At 36.4% G+C, this 19,629-nt stretch overlaps 1 protein-coding gene across 2 annotated transcripts in view; it reads left to right on the top strand.

Annotated features, from left to right (window-relative positions):
* The window catches only part of RNGTT (RNA guanylyltransferase and 5'-phosphatase), a 334,258-nt gene that overhangs the window by 47,223 nt on the left and 267,406 nt on the right, over nt 1-19,629 (top strand). For both annotated transcript variants that reach the window (XM_042939336.1, XM_042939335.1), the window contains exons 5-6: nt 7,923-7,998; nt 9,290-9,530. In XM_042939336.1, the coding sequence (XP_042795270.1) occupies nt 7,923-7,998; nt 9,290-9,530 (317 nt within the window). The remainder of the gene's footprint in view (nt 1-7,922; nt 7,999-9,289; nt 9,531-19,629) is intronic.

Genomic DNA, 19,629 nt, shown 5'->3' with positions numbered 1-19,629 from the left:
TTTTGGGAGGCTCTCTTGTGCTTTGTAGTAGGTTTAACAGCATCCCTGGCCTCTACCCACTGGATGCTAGTGACACCCTACCAGTTGTGACCATTAAAATGTCTCCTGACATTGCCAGATGTCCTCTGGGAAGAAGCACTGATTTAGATTGATCAGATAAGTTTTTTGATCTTAAAGATTAATTTATCTGACTAGTGAGATAGAAAGGTAATTGTGTATATTGAAATCAGGCTTTATTTAAAAAGGTAGGTTGCCACTTGCCCTTTATAAGTCACCCCTTTCCTAATTTGTATTTATTTATCCAGGATGTATGTTTCTATTGTTACAGCTCATCTTTCTCTCCTTTTGCTGGGGAGATTGTTTCTTGATTTGATTTTTAAAGAACTGTGGTTTTCCCGTAATACATATGTTAGTGTTAATATTTTTTGACATGTCATATAAATTTATTTCATTGTATTAGCTTACTTGGAAAATGAAAACAAATTTGAATAAGTTGACTTGAAATCGTTAATAGTGAACCAATCTTAAGATATGAACTCTGCTTTACTTGCCACTAGGTGGACCCATTCTCATAATGAACTGAGGAAAACTGAAAAAAAAATTTTTTTTTTTAACACTGAAGATCTATCATTCTAAACTTGTAGTATACTACTTAATTAATGGAATTTTTTTAATATCAAATATATAATCTTCCAAATTTTTCTGTAGAGATTTGCTTTGGTGAAGGTTTTTGTAATATTATCTTACTTTAAAACTCAAGTCATTTTGGGGCAAGTCATTTGGGTGGCTCAGTTGGTTAAGCATCTGACTTTGGCTTGGGTCATGATCTCTCAGTTCTTGAGTTTGAGCCCCACATCAGGCTCTGTGCTGACAGCTCAGAGCCTGGAGCTGGCTTCGGATTCTGTCTCTCTCTCTTTCTTTGCCGCTCCCCACTTGCACTCTGTCTCTCTCTCACTGTCTTCAAAAATGAATAAACATGAAAAAAAAGAAGTTGTCAAACTTAAAAAAAAAAAAAAACTCAAGTCATTTATTAATGTTTTGAAGTATAATAAGACTAAAACTTTATGTGTTTGCATAACAAAGAATCTTGAATATTAAAAGCCATGGTACTTTTTAAAATTATATTTCATGACTTAATCATGTCATTGCCAATTTTCCTTTCATTTTCTATTCATAAAAATATTTTATGTTGCTAGAGTAAAAATTAGATGCAAAAACAGTGGTTTAGGTGAGAAACAGATTTAAAGTTAGAATATTTTTTGCTTACTTTGGTTTAAAATATGAAGTAGAAAGAAAATGTACATGTTAGGTTAGGTTCATGTTGGGCAGAAAAGTCTGTACAGCTAACTTTGTGTAACTTTTGAAACCCCCCCCCTTTTTTTTTTTAACGTTTATTTATTTTTGAGACAGAGAGAGACAGAGCATGAACGGGGGAGGGACAGAGAGAGAGGGAGACACAGAATCGGAAGCAGGCTCCAGGCTCTGAGCCATCAGCCCAGAGCCCGACGCGGGGCTCGAACTCACGGACCGCGAGATCGTGACCTGAGTTGAAGTCGGATGCTTAACCGACTGAGCCACCCAGGCGCCCCATTGAAATCCCTTTTCTTAAAAAGCAATGGAGATGATGGACTTTGTAGAGTTTCATGATTACAGTCATTTATTTCTAAGGGCTGTCTTTTTCTGTTCAAGGTTCATCTCTGTTTTTAATCCCTTTTCTTCAGAAACTTCATTTCAGTTGTATCTTTGTTATCTATTATTGTCAACCTCTGTGATTTAAGCAGGTCCTTCTTAGCCTGTAAACATATCTAAGTCTCTAATGTTAAATGATACCTCATCCCCTCAAGAAAACCCTTCCCCTTCCACTTCCCAGCTGATTTTTTGAAAGATTGATTTGAATCCATATTTTCCCATTCATGCCATTGCAATGTGGAATCCCCCCAATGCACTCTTAGTCAAATAGTGATTATTAGTTCTTATCATTATGTGGCATTTACACAGTTGGACACATGTCTTGAAACTTCCTCTTTTTTTGTTGAACATGACCCCATGTTCTTTTTGTTTTCTTGACCCTGTGATGGTTTATTCTTAGTCTTTTTTTTTTTTTTAAAGTAGATTTCCCCCCTTACTTATTCTTGAAAGGTTGGTTTTCCTCAGATCTCATTAATTTTCTTCTCTTATTTTACATACCCATTCTTAGTGATCTTATCTATACCATAGACCCCTTCCATAGTTGACTATTGATTATCAATTATTGGTTTATTGATTATTCTTTAATCTGTAATTCTAGCCACACCTCTCTGCGAAGCTCTTTGCCATCATTTCCAAATACTTGTAGGTCCCAAAAGGACCTTAAACTCCTCACCACCAGCTGTACTCATTGCCTTGTTCTAACCTAGTCACTGGTACCACTGCCCAATTAGTCACCCACGTCACAAACCAGAGACTCCTTTTACATCTTTTCTCTGTGTTGATTGTCATTCACCCCTCAGATTGGAGGTTCTGCCGTTTTTTTTTTAAAGCTTTTATTTTTTATTAAATTTTTTTTTAATGTTTATTCATCTTTGAGAGACAGAGAGAGAGACAGAGCATGAGTGGGGAAAGGGTAGAGAGAAGGAGGCACAGAATCCAAAGCAGGCTCCAGACTCTGAGCTGTCAGCACAGAGCCCAGTGCGGGGCTTGAACTCATGAACTGTGAGATCATGACCTGAGCTGAAGTCAGACACTCAGCTGACTGAGCCATCCAGGTGCCCCTGGAGGTTCTGCTTTAAATGTCTCTTCAGTCTACCTTCTTTCATTATCCCCATCACCATGACCCTTGTTGTTTAGACCCTTATCTCTCACATAAATTACTGAGATGGCTTCTTTAGTGTTGTTCTTGCTTTCATTGTTGCCCTTCTGTTGAGCTGCCATTGGAGAGTGTTTTCTAAAACATGATAATTTTATTGCCATGCTTAAAAAATTTTAGTATCTCTCCATCTCTCCATTGCCCTTATAATCTCTAGTATGGTACACAAGTTTCTTCAGAATGTTGACCCTTTCATTGTCTCCAACTGCATTTGGTATTACTTTCTTATTTTCCATGTTTTAGCCATTCTGATTCATTTATAGTTAGCCATATGTAGTGTTTTGATTCATATATATTTTTATTTGCACGGATTGCTCCTGTCTGCAGTTCCTTTGTATCCTTGTTAGTTGAGTGTTGTTCATTGGCTGAAGTTTTTATTTTAAATTTTAATGATTATTTACTATGAATGTAGAAATAGGTGATTTGGTTTAGTTGGTGGTAACTCTAAGATACGGGTTTTTAATTTTTTTTTTAAGTAGCAAAAACCTTCTTTTGGAAAGAACTCTTACCCTGTTACAGAAATGACATGAAAATGATACTTTCTTGGTATACCTTTAGAAACGTATTAAAGTTACAACATTTTTGATAGAGTCAATTGCTGAAAACAAGGCCACACTGATGAACATTAATATTTAGAATATGTAATTAATGCCAATTGCAGACTTATATCAGCATCTCACTTCAACATCTAGTTTTAAAAACAGTCAACATTATTGAGGTTTTTAATAAACTGCATGTACAATTTAGTGGTGTAGATACCCATGAACCTACAGCCAAGGTTCAGCACATTTGTGTCCGTCCTCTCTACAACTCTTAGTTGTAGATTAGACAATTTCTTTCTATTTTCTATAATTATAGGTTGTATTTTTTAGAATTTGTTTTAGTTGAAATATATTTGACATATGACATTGTGTAAATTTAAGGTTTGTAATGTGTTAATTTGATGTATTTATACATTGTAATGTGATTGCCATTGTAACAATAACTAACACCTCTATCACATTATGTAATTATTTTTTCTTTTTAGTGGTTGGAATAATTTAAATTGTAGTTTCTTTGCAAGTTTGATGGTCATAATATGGTATTGTCTGTATTCACTATACTGTGCATTAGATCTCCAGGTCTTATTTGCTACTCATTGCAAGTTTGTATCCTTAAATAACCCTGTCCTGTATCACCCCCCTCACCCCCCATTTTCTGGTAACCACCGTTTTACTCTCTATTTTTATAAGTCTGGCTTTTTTAGGTTTCACATATAAGTAATATTGTACGATACTTGTCTTTTACTGTCTGACTTACCTCACTTGTTAGCACAATATACTCAAGTCCATCTCTGTTGTTGGAAATGGAAATATTTCATTCACACCCACCCACACACCCCACATCTTCTTTATTCATACATTCATCTGTTGATGGGCACTTATATCGTTCCATATCTTGGCTATTGTGAATAATGATGCAATAAACATGGAAGTGCGTATATCTCTTCAATATCCTATTTTCATTTTCTTTAGGTATATGCCCAGAAGTGGAATTGCTGGATCATATGGTAGATCTATGTTTAATTTCTTGGAGAACCTCCATAATGTTTTCCATAGTGTTTGAACCAATGTATATTCCCACCAACAGTGTCTGAGGGTTCCCCCTTTCCTCACATCCTTGCCAATACTTACTCTTGTTTTCTTGATAGCCATTTAAAAGGTGTGAGGTGATAACATCATTGTGGTTTTGATTTGCATTTCCCTGATGATTATCGATGTTAAGCATCTTTTCATATACCTCTTGGCCGTTTGAATGTCTGTAGAAAAATGTCTATTCAGATCCTATGCCCATTTTTTAATTGGCTTGTTTTTTTGTTAATGAGTTATATGAGTTCTTTATATATTTTAGATATTAGTCTGTTATCTGATGTATGGTTTGCAAAATTTCTTTCCCATTCTGTAGGTTGCCTTTTCATTTTATTGTTTCTTTCTTTTGTGCAGAAACTTTGAAGTTTGATGAAGTTCCATTTGCTTTGGTTATTTGTGGTTTTCGTGTCATATCCAAAAAATCATTGGCAAGACCAATGTTGAGTAGTTTCTTCCCTACGTTTTCTTCTATGAGTTTTATGGCGTTGGGTCTGATGTTTAAGTCTTTGATCCATTTGGAGTTAATTTTTGTGACTGGTGTAAGATAGGGGTCTGGTTTTATTTTCTGCATGAACACCATTTGTTGAATAGACTGTCATTTCCCTATTGAGTGTTCTGGCTTCCCTTGTCGAATATTAGTTGACCGTATATGCCGAAGTTGAATTCTAGGTTACCTGTTATGTTCTGTTGGCTTATATGTCTCTTTTTATGCCAGTACATACTGTTTTTATCACTGCTGTTTTGTAGTATAGTTTGAAATCAGGAAGTGCAATACCTCCAGTTTTGTTATTTTTCTTCAGGGTTGCTTTGGCCATAATTATTCCATACAATATTCTGTATTCATAATTCCATACCAATTGTTGAATATTTTAGAATTTTATGTAAATGAAATTTGTATACATACTTTTTTGTTTTCTGCTGCTCTCACACAGCATAAAGGTTTTGAAATCATCCTCATTGCATTTATTACTAATTCATTTTTATGGCTGAGTAGTAGTTATTGCATGGACATACTACATGTTTACCCTTTCACCTGATAATTGACATTTGGGATGTTTACAGTTTTTGGCCCATTATAAATAAAGTTGCTGTGGACATTCATCTTTATATGTGTCTTTGCACATAGATTTTTATTTTACTTTGGTAAATAACCAGGAATAGAATGTTTTGGTCATTTGATTTAGGTGTATGTTTAACTTTTTAAGAAACTGCTAAACTGTTCTCTAAAGTGATTAACTGTTCTCTTAAGTGATCTCTAAAGGATGTAAAGGATTTTACATTCCTACCAGCAGTGCATGAGAGTTTTAGTTACTGTACATCCTCACTTACATTTGATATGGTCAGTCTTTTCAATTACATTGTGGTTTTAGTTTGCATTTTCATGAAAATTAATTTCTTGTACTTCTTGACCATTTACACATATCATTTTGTAAAACATCTATTTAAATCTCTTGCCCAGTTTAAAAAATATTAGGGTGCTTGTGTTATTGAATTGTAAGAGTTCTTCACATATTTTGGATATAAGTCCTTTATCAAATATATGTAACTTGAATATATTCTGTGGCTGGTGTTTTTATTTTTTTAATGACATCTTTTAAAGAGCAAACATTTGCCATCATGAAGTAGTCCAATTTGTCAATATTTCCTTTTATTTCATGTTTTGTCTAAGAAGTCTTTTCTTACATTAAAGTTGCAAAGGTTTTCTCCCATATTTTCTTCTAGAAGTTTTGTAATTCTAACTTTTAGTTTATTTCTGTATTTGATTTTGGTTACCCTCTATCAGGATGCTTTATATACAAAGAGAAGAGTAGTTTGTTAAGAAGGTATAGTCTTAAATGTCAGGATATCCTTCCATTAAACAGAGATAACAGGACAGGCTTCATTTTTGAGGTTTGCAAGAAAAGTGAGTTAATCTGGAAGTAATGTTATGTTAGTAGTGTCCACCAAGCTGTTTTAATTGCCTTTTCAAAATAGTTAAAATAATTTAAAAATGCAGTCAGGGGGCGCCTTGGTGGCTAAGTTGGTTAAGTGTCCAACTTTTGATTTCGGCTTACAATCTTGCGGCTTCATGGGTTCAAGTCCTGCATCCGGCTGTGTGCTGGCAGCGTGGAGCCTGCTTGGGATATTCTCTCTCCCTCTCTCTCCCTTTCTCTCTCTTTCTCTCTCTTTCTCTCTCCCCTCTCCTCTTCCCCCCTTTCTCTCTGCTGCTCCCCGACTGGTGCTGTGTCTGTCTCTCTCAAAGTAAATAAATAAACTTAAAAAAAAAATGCAGTCATTTTTGGAATTTATGAAACTCATTTGCAGCTTTTTGGAATGTAGAGGTAGGATCACACTAATCTTGAAAATATCCTGAAAAATAAATTCCTTTTTCTCAGGTTTTTCTGAAAATTTATTTTCAATCTTGTAAGGTAATGTAAAGATGCTATCGTTTGGTTTCTAAGAGAACTTCAAAGTAGTTTTATTTTTATAATACTTACTATCCATTAGTCAAATGTTTTCTATATCCAGTGAAGTATCCTGTGTGTGTGTGTGTGTGTGTGTGTGTGTGTGTGTGCGTGTGTGTGCGCACGTCCATCCTTTAGAGTTGTGTGTTTGATAAAAATACCTTCTTGGGCGCCTGGGTGGCTCAGTCAGTTGAATGTTTGGCCCTTGATTTAGGCTCAGGTCATGATCCCAGGGTCACGGGATTGAGCCACACGTGGGGCTCTGCACTGAGTGTGGAATCTGCTTAGGATTTTCTCTCTCTCCCTCTCCCTCTCTCCCTCTCTCCCTCTCTCCCTCTCTCCCTCTCTCCCTCTCTCCCCCTCCCTCTCCCTCTCTCCCCCTCCCTCTCTCCCTCTCCCCCTCTCCCCCTCCCCCCCTCCTCCTCCCTCTCCCCCTCTCCCCCTCCCCCTCCCTCTCCCCCCTCCCCCTCCCTCTCCCCCCTCCCCCTCCCCCTCCCTCTCCCCCTCTCCCCCTCCCCTCCCCCTCCCTCTCCCCTCCCCCTCCCTCTCCCCCTCCCCCCCTCTCCCCCTCCCCCTCCCTCTCCCCCTCCCTCTCTCCCTCTCCCTCTCCTTTCCCCTCCCTCCTTCCCTCTCTCTCTCCCCCTCCCTCCTTCTCTCCCTCCCTCTCTTCCCCTTTCTCTCCCTCTCTCTCCCCTCTCTCACTAAAATTAAAAAAACAAAAACAAAAACCCAGCCTTCTTATTTAGAGTGCTTGGAATCATTTAGTTTTAAGAGAAATCTTTAGATCTTAGAGATAATTTGTAACCAGTATATACTAAACTTCTAGCTAGTGCTTTAAATTAGATTCTAAGCAAGTTAAATTGACAAGTTACTACTAATAAGAGAGAGCCAGGTTTTTAAAAATGTAATTTTATAAAATCATTAAAATGTTTTGATTGCAGGTCGGAATTTTAAGATGTAGTTTCTGAAGTGATAATTTTAAACCAAGGCTACTTTATTTTCTAGGTGTTCATTGTACCCATGGTTTCAATCGCACTGGTTTCCTCATATGTGCCTTTTTGGTGGAGAAAATGGATTGGAGGTATTTGTTTCTTATTATAATGGCAGAAGACTGGTAATTGATAAAAAGTGTATTAATTTTTTAGTTTTATCATTTTATATTGCTAAATTTTTGGTGAAGTCATGACTAAAAATTTGAAGTGGTTTTCATTTTAGACTTGGTTAATCTTTAGAATACCATTTATTACCTGGTGTTTTGTACTAAGTAGCATTTTAGTTGAGTGCTTATGGATTTTTATATACTATGTATTTTCTTTTCCAGATTTTTTCACATACTCCAGAATTATCAGAGATACTTTTTTTTTTTTCTTCAATATTTTGTTTACATTCACCTTTGGAAGTTACTACTGTTGTTATTGTTCTGTTCTTTTTTTTTTTTTTTTTTTTTTTTTAAAGTAAGCTCTGTGCCCAAAGTGCCGCTCGAAATTCACGACTCTGTCAAGAGTCAAATGCTGTTTGGGTGGAGCCAGCTAGGCATCTCTTATTCGTTTTTTTTTTTAATAATACCTTTTTAAAATAGCTGTAGAATATTAGGAAAAACTTAGAATGGTATGTGGAGGAAGTATTTTTGAGACAGAGTTACTTTCTTTGAAGCATGCCTTTATTGAAGTGATCCTGAGAGATTAGAACCTTTGTTGCCTGAAATTCCTTAGGGATATGGAATATTACTCCCTGAACTTTCTTGTTTACTGATTGAGTGTCATCATTTTTGCTAATGAAGCCTTTCACACAGTAGGTCCTTCTCTGAATATAATCAGCTGAAGTACACATGTGATGGTATATTTCCCTGTTTGTATGTTCTCAGCTGCGTATCTTCTGGCTTTGACTTTCTGGGCTTTCAGGTGCTTTTCACAATAACCCCAGGCTCCTGTGTCAGCCCTGCCCTATGCTTAGCCTCTGTCTGATGATGACCTTTGCTCTTGTTAACGTGGGTCTGTTGAAAGTTCTTAAAAGCTAGCAGACTTTTACTTTTATTCATATGGCTATTCACATTTCTTTGATTTCCCTTAGAGTCAGACCTCAACCTTCAAGGCTTTATTTAAAATTTTTCACAGACTTTACCCAGATCTCTTCTATATACTCATTGCAGCTTACCTCTAGGTTTTAGGAATTATCAATGTATCTTATATTAAATCTATTTCAGAAGGAATTTGTCCCTTAATAGATTGAATGCCTTGGGAGTGGGGACTGTGATTTGTCAATTTAATAAATGTATTATACTTCATTTGGTGTATGAAATAGAAAGAGTGAGTTTTGATAAATCTGCAGAAACGAAGAGTAGTGAGGAAACTCCGTGGTGTTTGTTTTCATAGTATTGAAGCAGCAGTTGCTACTTTTGCTCAAGCCAGACCACCAGGAATTTATAAGGGCGATTACTTGAAAGAACTTTTTCGTCGCTACGGTGATATAGAGGAAGCACCACCCCCACCTCTATTGCCTGATTGGTGTTTTGAGGATGATGAAGAAGAAGATGAGGATGAAGATGGAAAAAAGGAATCAGAACCTGGGTCAAGTGCCTCCTTCGGCAAAAGGAGAAAAGAACGGTTAAAACTGGTAATGTTTAAAAATATTATAGTCTTTACTTTTTTCTTCTGCAGGTTTATTGAGATTTATGTGTTTGTTTAGCTGGATTTATAAGGTTATTTCATTCTGGCTGTTTCTAAAGATTCTTGATAGCCATGAGTCTCCCTTTTCTATGGGAAAAGTTTAAGTTCATCTTGTTTTGTTTCTTAGGTAAAGAACTTTTTTTTTTTTTTTTAATTTTATTTAAATCAAATTAACATACAGCATAATAGTGGTTTCAGGAGTAGAATTTAGTGATTTCTCACTTACATATAACACCCAGTGCTCATCCCAGCAAGTACCTTCCTTAATGCCCATCACTCATTTAGCCCATCCCCCAAAGAACTCTTACATGTTAGATTGAGAATTTACTATTTTTTTCTTTTTTTTTTGCAAAGTATTGGGAGATTCCAACTACATAGGAAAATTTTTGCTAATGATCTACAAAATTGTCACATAGTTAAAATACCTTTACATATAAATTCTCCTCCTCGTGGGTGATACTTTCATATTTTCTGTAAAGTTGAACTGAGAAGACTCTTCTGTGGACAACTCCCATTAATCTTCTTGATTCTATGCACAACTCCCATTAAAAGGCCAAACAAAACCATTAGGAGTTCTCTTTTCTTGGGGGTTCAGGAGAGACGCTGAAAAGGAAAGTACTGGTTGTGCATACGCAAGTATATGGTATAGTCCAAAGGGACAGTGTGGAGATAATTAAATTTAATGAAGTTAATAATTAAGGAACGTGGGATATCATAGTTGAGCAGTAAAAGTCTACAAGTCATTAGTAGGCAATGATTCACAGGCAAGGATTTTATGTAAATCCTATAATATAGTCATTTGGGCTTTTAAGACAAAGTCCCTCTTTGAAAAACATTGTTTTAATATGTACTTACATATTTCAAACTTCAAGACTTTGAGGCCACTGAAAAGTGTTCATTGCTTTGAAACATAGAAGTAATTAAAAAAAAAAACTTATTCTGTTAGTATAACTCATTGGTTAATGAATCACATACCTAGAAAAATAAGAATCACATTCTAAAGAAGGGCTAATAGCATAACATAGCATAGATGATTACTTTCTTTTAGTATCATTTTTTGTTCAACTATATTTTTAAGAACAACATTAAATATGAACATATATATGCCTAATGTGTTTTTTAATTACAATATAGTACTTGTATAAAAGAGTTTAAAGAAAAGAGTTAATATTTTGCAAAATATACTAAAGTTTGCAGGTTCCTTTTTTTTCCCCCCAGAAGCAGGGGACTTTAAAAATGACAATTATTTTATAATATCAAGTATTATTAAATGTCTATAGTTGCAAGTGAGCTTCAGCAGCACTAAGAGAAACATAGCCAAGATGGGCACGTTTCTTTCAGGAAAATAAATAACATTTAAAATAAAATCCTAAATCTTGTTTCCCTACTATGATTGTGGATTTACCTATTTCTCTTTCTAGTTCTGTCAAGTTTTGCTTTATGTATTTGGAGTGATATTTAGTTTATACAAATATGTGTAAAGGATTATTGTATTTTCCCAGTGTCTTCACTTTTAGCATTGGAAATATCTAATGTTAGTATGATTGCACAAACATTCTTTTGGATAGTGTTCATATGGATTATCTTTTTTTCTATCCTTTTGCTTTCAAACATTATCTTTTATTTAAGGTATGTCTTCTTTAAGCATTGTGGTGTTGGCTTTTATTTATCCAGTGAACAGTTTTTGCCTTATTGGAGTATTTGGTCCATACACATTTATTTTACTGATGTAATTAGATTTAAAGCTTAGCAGTCTCCCCTCCCAACCTCCCACTTATGGTATGTTCTTTTTATTTTTCTTTCTTGTCTTCTTTATGCTTAATTGTTTTTATATCCCCCCAACCCATTGCTTGGTAGTTATACATTCTTTTACTGTTATTTTAGTAGTTATTCAAGATTTCAGTATCTGGGGGCACCTGGGTGGCTCAGTAGGTTAAACGTCTGACTTCGACTCAGGTCATGATCTTGTGGTTTGTGGGTTCGAGCCCCGCGTTGGGCTCTGTGCTGACAGCTCAGAGCCTGGAGCCTGCTTCAGATTCTGTGTCTCCTCCTCTCTCTGCCCCTCCATGCTCATGCTCTGTCTCTCTCTGTCTCTCAATAATAAATAAACATTAAAAAAGAAAAAAGATTTCAGTATCTGTCTTGGACTTGTTAAAGTCTGGTATATATTAGTACTTTTGCCACTTTTTAAACAATGCAAGAATCTTTGATTCCGTTTACCTCTTCCTGCCTTTTTGGTATTGTGTATCTTAATTCAACATGCATTTTAAACTCCATAAGGCATCATCCTCGTCATCATTTTGTACAGTGAATGTTTATTAGATATACTTATCTAAATATACATATTTATCCTTTCTTGTGTTCTTCTTTCTTTCATATATTTTTATGGTTCCATTTGGATAGTTTTTCTTCTAACTGAAGAGTTCCCTTTAGTATTTTCTTTAATGTGGGTCTGTGCAACACATTCAGTATTTATGTAAGAATGTCTTTTCTTGTTGTCATTTTGAAGAATGTTTGTTCTCAGTGTAGAATTTTGGATTGGCACTTTGAAGATACTCCATAATCCATTTCTATTAAGAAGTTGCTTCTTGGGGTGCCTGGGTGGTTCATTTGGTTTGACTTTGGCTCAGGTCATGATCTCGTTCATGGTCTGTGAGTTCCAGCCCTGCAGTGGGCTCTGTGCTGACAGCTCAGAGCCTGGAGCCTGCTTTAGATTCTTTGTCTCCCTCTCTCTCTGCCCCTCCCCAGCTCATGCTCTGTCTCTCTCTCTTTCAAAAATAAATAAGCATTAAAAAAATTGTTTAAAAAAAAGAAGTTGCTTCTCTGAAGCTAATTTCTTTTGTTTTTGATTTTCAACACTTTTACTATGATATTTCTACTTGGAGTTTTCTTTGTGTATTTATCCTGCCTTCTATTTATAGTGATTCTTGAATCTACTGTTGGATTTGTTGTTGTTATTGTTAGTTTTAGACAATTCTCAGGCATTATATCTTCAAATATGGTTCATATCCATTCTTTTTCCCTTTTCCTTCTGAGACTCACCCAGTAGGCTTTTCCCCCCACTTCTCCTACTGTTTCTTATGTTCTTTTCTATATTTTCCACTTTTTTTTTTTCCAGTTTTCAAACTGGATATTCTCTTCTGACCTATCTTCCAGGGTACTAATGCCTCTGTAGCTATAAGCTGATGTTAAATCCATCCATTGAGTATATAATTTCAGTTATTTTACTTTCACTTTTGGAATTTTCATTTGAGTTTTAAAACAGTTTTCAGTTTCTCTGTTGGAATTCTTCATCTTATCATTTAGTTTTTTGAATTTATTAATTCCAGTTATTTTAAAACCTTGTCAGATGACTAATTGATGTAGCTCTCTTCTAGGTCTTTTTTAGTTTTTCTTCTCATGTCCTTTCGATTTCTATTCAGTTTCTTTTTTGGCATACCTGCATATTTGTGATTATTAGACATTAGGTCTGAGAAATTGTAGAAATAATTTGAGAATAAAATGTTTTCTTCAGAGAACATTTACTTTTGTTGCTACACAGTGTTAGGAATAGAGCATCTTAGTCAGGATTGAATTATTTAGAAACTAGTCTTTAGTTTTGGGGGGCCGGTTTCTTTTTGATGCAACTGAATTCTTAGAGTATAGACCTTTGGGGATCCTAACTGAAAGCCTGGAGAAATAACCAGGAGCTTTCCTCCTCAGGGGCCTGGAGCTCCAGTTTTTATTTTCCCATTCCTGTGATATTCTTGAAAGCTGTGTTTAGCTTCCTAGGTACCATTTTGAAAACAGTGCCTGTAGAGGAAATTCTATACCAAATGTCTAGCTCACCTCTCTGGGTTCCTTTCCTTCTGAGTTCTTGGCCCGTCAAGCTCTTACTGCCTTTGTGATTCTCCAGGGTCTTCAAACAGGTGATTTTAACATTTTATCTAGCTTTTTCTCGTGGCTGCAGAATTGATCTCAATAAGCTAGTCTGCCATTGCCAAAACCAGAAATCTTCCCTTCTCTTGTTTTGGAGAAAGCGGGTAGCTTTGATTTCAAAGCACTTAGGTAGTTTTTTCCCCCTCTTTTCAAATCATACTCATAAATTCTAAAATTGTTAAATATATTTTTTACTTATTAAAAGTAGTATACTTACATTAAAGAAAATTTGAAAACTAAAAAAACAACTTAAAATTCTTCAGCCTTTGTCTTACCACTGGCATTTTGTCATCTTAGAAGAATTTCTTCCCATTTACTTCCCTAGCTTAAAAGTGTACACAAATGGCATAAAGATCAATTTTTTTTAATAAAATAAAAATACAAACATCTAGAAATGTATAGAGTAAAAAGTGAAGGTCTTTTCACTCCCACTCCCAACTGTTCTCTACTTTTTGATTATCCTTCTAAATACTTATTGTCCTATGTATTTATATATACATATGTTGAGTTTTGGCCCTATGCTCTCCACCCTCTTGTAATGTAAATGTATTTTTCTGCAGCTTTTTTTAAAACTTGGATGTCTTTTTTTTTTTTTTTTTTAAAGATTCTTTATTATTTTGAGAGAGGGAGAAAGAGAGCACAAGTGGGAGAGGGGCAGAAAGAAAGGGAGAGAGAGGATCCCAAGCAGATTCCGTGCTGTCAGTGTGGAGCCTGAACTCACCAACTGTGAGATCATGACCTGAGCTGAAGTTAAGAGTTGGACGCATAACCAACTGATCCACTCAGGCACCTCTGGATATCTTTTCTTAGTACATTTTTAACTACTTCATTCTTTTTAGGTAATACCAGAGGGAGCAGTTTATAAAAAGCGAACAGAACATTTGTTTGCAAGATGAGAGAAGATATCAATCTATAAAATAATGACCGACTATTAGGAAAAAGAACCAATTAGAGACGTTGGAAATGATAATTAACCCCCCTCCCCGGGCACCTGGGTGGCTCAGTAGGTTAAGTGTCAGACTCTTGATTTCGGCTCAGATCATGACCTCATGGTTCATGGGTTCGAGCCCCATGTTGGGCCTTGCACTGACATTGCAGGGCCTGCTTGGGATTCTTTCCCTCTCTCCTTCTCTTTCTGCTCCTCCACCGCTTGCTCTTTCTTTCTCAAAAATAAACAAATAAACTAAAACCAAAGCAAAACAAAACAAAAAACCAACCTAACAACCCCGCAGGTGGGTTGGATAGCAGAATGAAGTTAGCTGTAGAGGAAATTATCAAGCTGGAAGATTTATCTAGGAAATTCTTCCTGGATGTAGCACAGGAGGACAAAGAAATATGAAAAATAGTTTAGAGTTAGGTAGTGATGTGAGTGACTTGATAGTATGAAATGTCACAGAGGGGACAAATATGAGGATTATTTTCTGTAATATGCAGTAGGGACAGGTCAGATTAATGATTTTAAGAAGCTGATGGGAGGTGAGAAAATGGAGATAGAATTGTGTTAGGGGTCCTCAATACCACCCCCACTTTTGGAGATTTACTAGGACTCAGCATATAGTTGTAGTCACAGCCAAGGTTTATTATAGTGATACTCCAAGGATATACAACTGTATCATAAGGGAAAAAGACAAGTGGAGTCCGGTGGATTCCATATGTAGGCTTTCTTATGCTCTCTTCTTCCCATGAGGTTGTACAGAGCTTACTTTCCCAGCAGCAGTGAAGATGCAACAACATGTCTGATGTTTCTGCCTGGGGAAGCTCATTAGAGCTCACTAGAGCCCTAGTGCCCAAGTTTTTAGTAATGGCTGGTCACGTAGGCAGCCTATGTGTGTACCAAAAGTTACACAATCCCAGAAGGAAAGTGTTTGTTCAGCATAAGCCCTATTGTTCGTACGGATAGTCTAGGCATGGTGAATCACCCTTATCAGTTGACTAAGAGCACTCTGAGAATCTTGTTCCCAGGTGCCAACCTTGTAAGCAGACTTGGTGTATTGGCCTTTTTCTGCACACTAGTACAGGGTGTTCATTCATGTAGTTTAGTTATGATCAGAAAGGAAGAAGAAGGGTAACTGCTTAATGCAGATATAATCAGAAAGGCTGTTTAGTATGGAATAAATTCCAGCATATTTATTGCTTGTGGATAAGCAGCTGTGGAGTCAATGACCTTGAAAATAATTTAGGGAATAAATGATACAGCAATGTCTGAGGAAATGAAAGGGAATGGAGTTCAAAAGCAGATGGAGAAATAGGTCTTCCACAAGAGGAGGGAAATCTCATCCATAGCACTGAGACTGTGATTTTTTTCCTCTGTGAATTTCAGCTGTCTATGGGTGGGAGTAGAGAAGATTAGTGGTAGGTTGATACAAGGTTGGGTATATTTAGTATGGGTGTGATGAAAGGACAAAAGGTTGAGGAGTACTGAGGATATCAGGCATAGAAGAATTGAAGTTATCAGCCATAGAGTCTAGCTGAATAGGAAGTAAGGTAAGGCTGGGGGCTGTTACACTGAGAAGAGGGAGAGGTGAAGGGACTGTTAGTCTTGGTGAAATTGAACAGTGAGCATAGTTAGGGTAAAAGAGTTAAGCTATTCAATGAAAAAGGTCAAAGAGTGGCATGTTGGCTTTAGGATGTTGTGCATACTCAATCAGTGTGAGTTGAATTGATGAATGGAAAGGTAGAGCAGTATGGAATGATGATGGTGTGGCCATGGAGCATGTTGTTCAAGTTATGCAAAGATGATGGTCATTGTAAATGAAATTACTGAACTGTGAAGCCAAGGTTGTTTGATGGGTAAAGATTATCTAATGGATGTTGATGTTACCAATGTAATGATAGAAGTTAGTGCAGTGAGAAATACTGTTTTTGATGAACATGGAGAAATGACTGGATGTCAGTACATGAAGAATAGAGTGTTTTACTACTTTAGACTCTTTGGTTGCAAGTATCAGAAATTAACTCAAACTAGCTTTAATAGGAAGAAGAAATTACTATGAGTGAATGGGTAGGACTCAAAGCCAGATCTCAGGAAGGGACTGGAGCCTGGACCTGGAAAGCTATTTAGAATCTAGTTTCTGCTCTTTGTTCTTATTTTCTCATCTTTGCTTTTTTTCTATTTCTGTTTCTTTCCTTTTGTGTCATATATTTCACTAGCTTTGTCTTTTGAGACTGGCTCTTTGTGATTCCTTTTTTACCTGGGAGATTATAACTGTCCTGTATCTTCTGAGCTTACATGTTGTAATTTTAGCCACATGCAGAGACTTTTGAATCCCAATTCCAGGTTACCAGAAGAGAGAATCTAATGGATTCAGACTGAGTTAGTGGTTTGCTCATGCTCCCATCAACTTTGGCTGGAGTGGGATGTTATCTTGTAATGTCATGTAACATGGCTGTTAGGGTCCTGTCTTTGTGGATGAGAGAGCAGCTGTTGTGCCACCAACTACAGTGGATGTCTGCTCTACCACAGTTGAGTGATACAGCTGAATGGATTTAAGTCTAATTGAGAGGCAAGGAGAACAAGTGAGGATATAGGTGAATGCTTTACACTATCCCTATGGGACTTGGGCAGTGGGAAAATGAGTGCTTTTATTTAAGAGAGAAGTGGTCTTCTTGGTGGAGAATTAGCTCTTAGTTAAGACATAGGGGACGAGGTGTTCATGAAAAAGGTTGAGGTTATAGGTTATTTATGAAAAAGAGATTCTAGGGATTATATTGGAACTCTTTGGGAAGGTAATTAGTGATAAGATTAACCAAGGAGAAGGAGCTCCAAAGCAGTGAGGACAGGACCATCAGAGAGGAAAGATGACTGGAGAGTTGATTTTGGGTGATGTCAAAGTACTGGTGACAGTCATGAGAAATGTAGATGTAAATAATTGGCAAATCGATGGTTGGAAAACTTTCGTTTTCCTGTTATTTCAATCTGAGTTGAAGATAGTTAACAGAAGCAATCCAAGAGTGACTAATTTTTATGGTTCACATCTTAACACAGTGAACTTATTTTGGTTTGACACTTTATTTTTGTTAGAGTTCCCCTTTCCTGACTCCTATTGATATGACTATGATTTGAAGTGATGGACTCATTGTAGTGAATTCCGATAGTGACTTTAGGGTTTTTAATAGTCACGCATGTCCTGTACGTGGCCCTCACATTCCTGACACCTTTGTTCATCTTTTGAATACATGCTTGTATTGATTTGGAAGAGTATGACCTATAGTTATGTTGTTTGCTTCTTTGAATTGATAGCTGGGATCATGTCTGTCTCTCACTCTCTCTGTTTAAAGTTTATCTATTTTGAGAGGGACAGAGACAGCGTGATTCGGGGAGCCAGAGAGAGAGGGAGACAGAGAATCCCACAGGCTCCTCACATGGGGCTCGGACTCAGGAAACTTGGAGATCATGATCTGAGCCAAGACCAAGAGTCGGATGCTTAACAGACTGAGCCACCCAGGTGGCCCTGGGATCATCTCTTTGAATAAAACTGTTAGTGCCTTTTCTTCATTACTAAAATATCCTTGTTACACATTACACACATACTTGCTTACTCATTCCTTCACGCACGCACACACACACAGACACACACACACACACAGATAACACTCACTTCTTACATATAATTTGACCCCATCTTCTGTAAAACTTTCCTCAATTTCCCTCTGACTGATCATTGATTCCTTTTTTCCTTTTTGTGATAGCCATATGAATTTCCATTTTAAGTCTGGCAGACTCTGTTTATGAAATACACTTCTTTCATCTTAAGCATACGTTATCTTCTTTTCACTTTTGATATTTCTTTATTCCCACAAACTGAAATGGTAGTTTGTTAAAAAGTGAAAGTAAATGTCATTGACTTTGAATCTCAATTATAGTATGTTTGAAAATAGTTCCAGACTTAAGACATTGCTGTTTAGATTTAGTGATCCTTTTTGAAATTATTACATAATTTTAAATAATATATTTCTGTCAGAGGAAACTTGTAATGACAGCCAAAATAGCAAATTAAGTTAAAAAGTTACTAAATATTATTGGTGTATAAAGTGCATCAGCCTTACTGTTTTTAATGGACATATTTCTACCATTTTCTGATTAATTATTATTGCAGAAGAAAGTAGGGGAAGACAGTAAAAAAGAAATTGAGACATTGTAGGAAAGATTAAGGAAGAAGAAACATAAATGAATGAGAGGCATTTGCTAGATGGTTGGACATATCTTTTATAAACAAGCTTAATAGTTGCTAAGTATGTACTGAGGCTCAATATTTATTCTTTTAAATTAAAAACAATATTTAGCTTGGGGTGCCTGGGTGGCCCAGTTGGTTAAGTGTTTGGCTCTTGATCTTGGCTCAGGTCTTGATCTCCCAGTTTGTGAGCTGGGGCCCTGCGTCAGGCTGTGTGCTGACAGCGTGGAGCTTGGTTTGGATTCCCTGTCTCCCTCTCTCACTCTGACCCTCCCCGACTCACTCTGTCTCTGTCTCTCAAGGTAAATAAACTTAAAAAAAAAAAAAAAAAAAAAAAAAGAGAGAGAGAGAGAGATGATCCCAGATATCAATTCAGTACTTTGCTGGCAGGACAGAGTCTGCTTTGGATTCTTTCTCTCCCTCTGCCCCTCCCCTGCTCTCTCACTCTCTCAAAATAAATAAATAAACTTAAAAAAAATATTTAGCTTGTTCAATTGCATAGAATTATTAAAATATTTCCTAGTAATATTCTAGGAAAGTACTTGGTTGAGTATTGATCCTATTTCTGTGTTTTGGTCCTTTTTATTTGCCAAAAAAAGAATATTTATGTTTTTAGGAATAATTTATGATACTTTGGCCCTTGGTTTTCAGAAATTATCCTTGATTTCTGAATATTCCTCAGGAAATACATGCTCATGAGTGAACCTTTTTCATGTAAAACTTAAAAAAAATCCTGTGCTGTTAGTACCTTTGGAATAATGGTGCTGAATGTTGAACTCTCTGAATGCTTTCTCTCTTTTTTTTTTTTATTAAAAAAAAATTTTTTTTTTAACGTTTATTTATTTTTGAGACAGAGACAGAGCATGAATGGGGGAGGGGCAGAGAGAGAGGGAGACACAGAATCAGAAGCAGGCTCCAGGCTCTGAGCCATCAGCCCAGAGCCCGACGCGGGGCTCT

Source organism: Panthera leo, chromosome B2 (assembly GCF_018350215.1).
Source record: "Panthera leo isolate Ple1 chromosome B2, P.leo_Ple1_pat1.1, whole genome shotgun sequence".
NCBI classification, from domain to species: Eukaryota; Metazoa; Chordata; class Mammalia; order Carnivora; family Felidae; genus Panthera; species Panthera leo.
The sequence above is the reverse complement of the archived record's forward strand: the minus strand, read 5'-3'. Positions and strand labels throughout refer to the sequence as shown.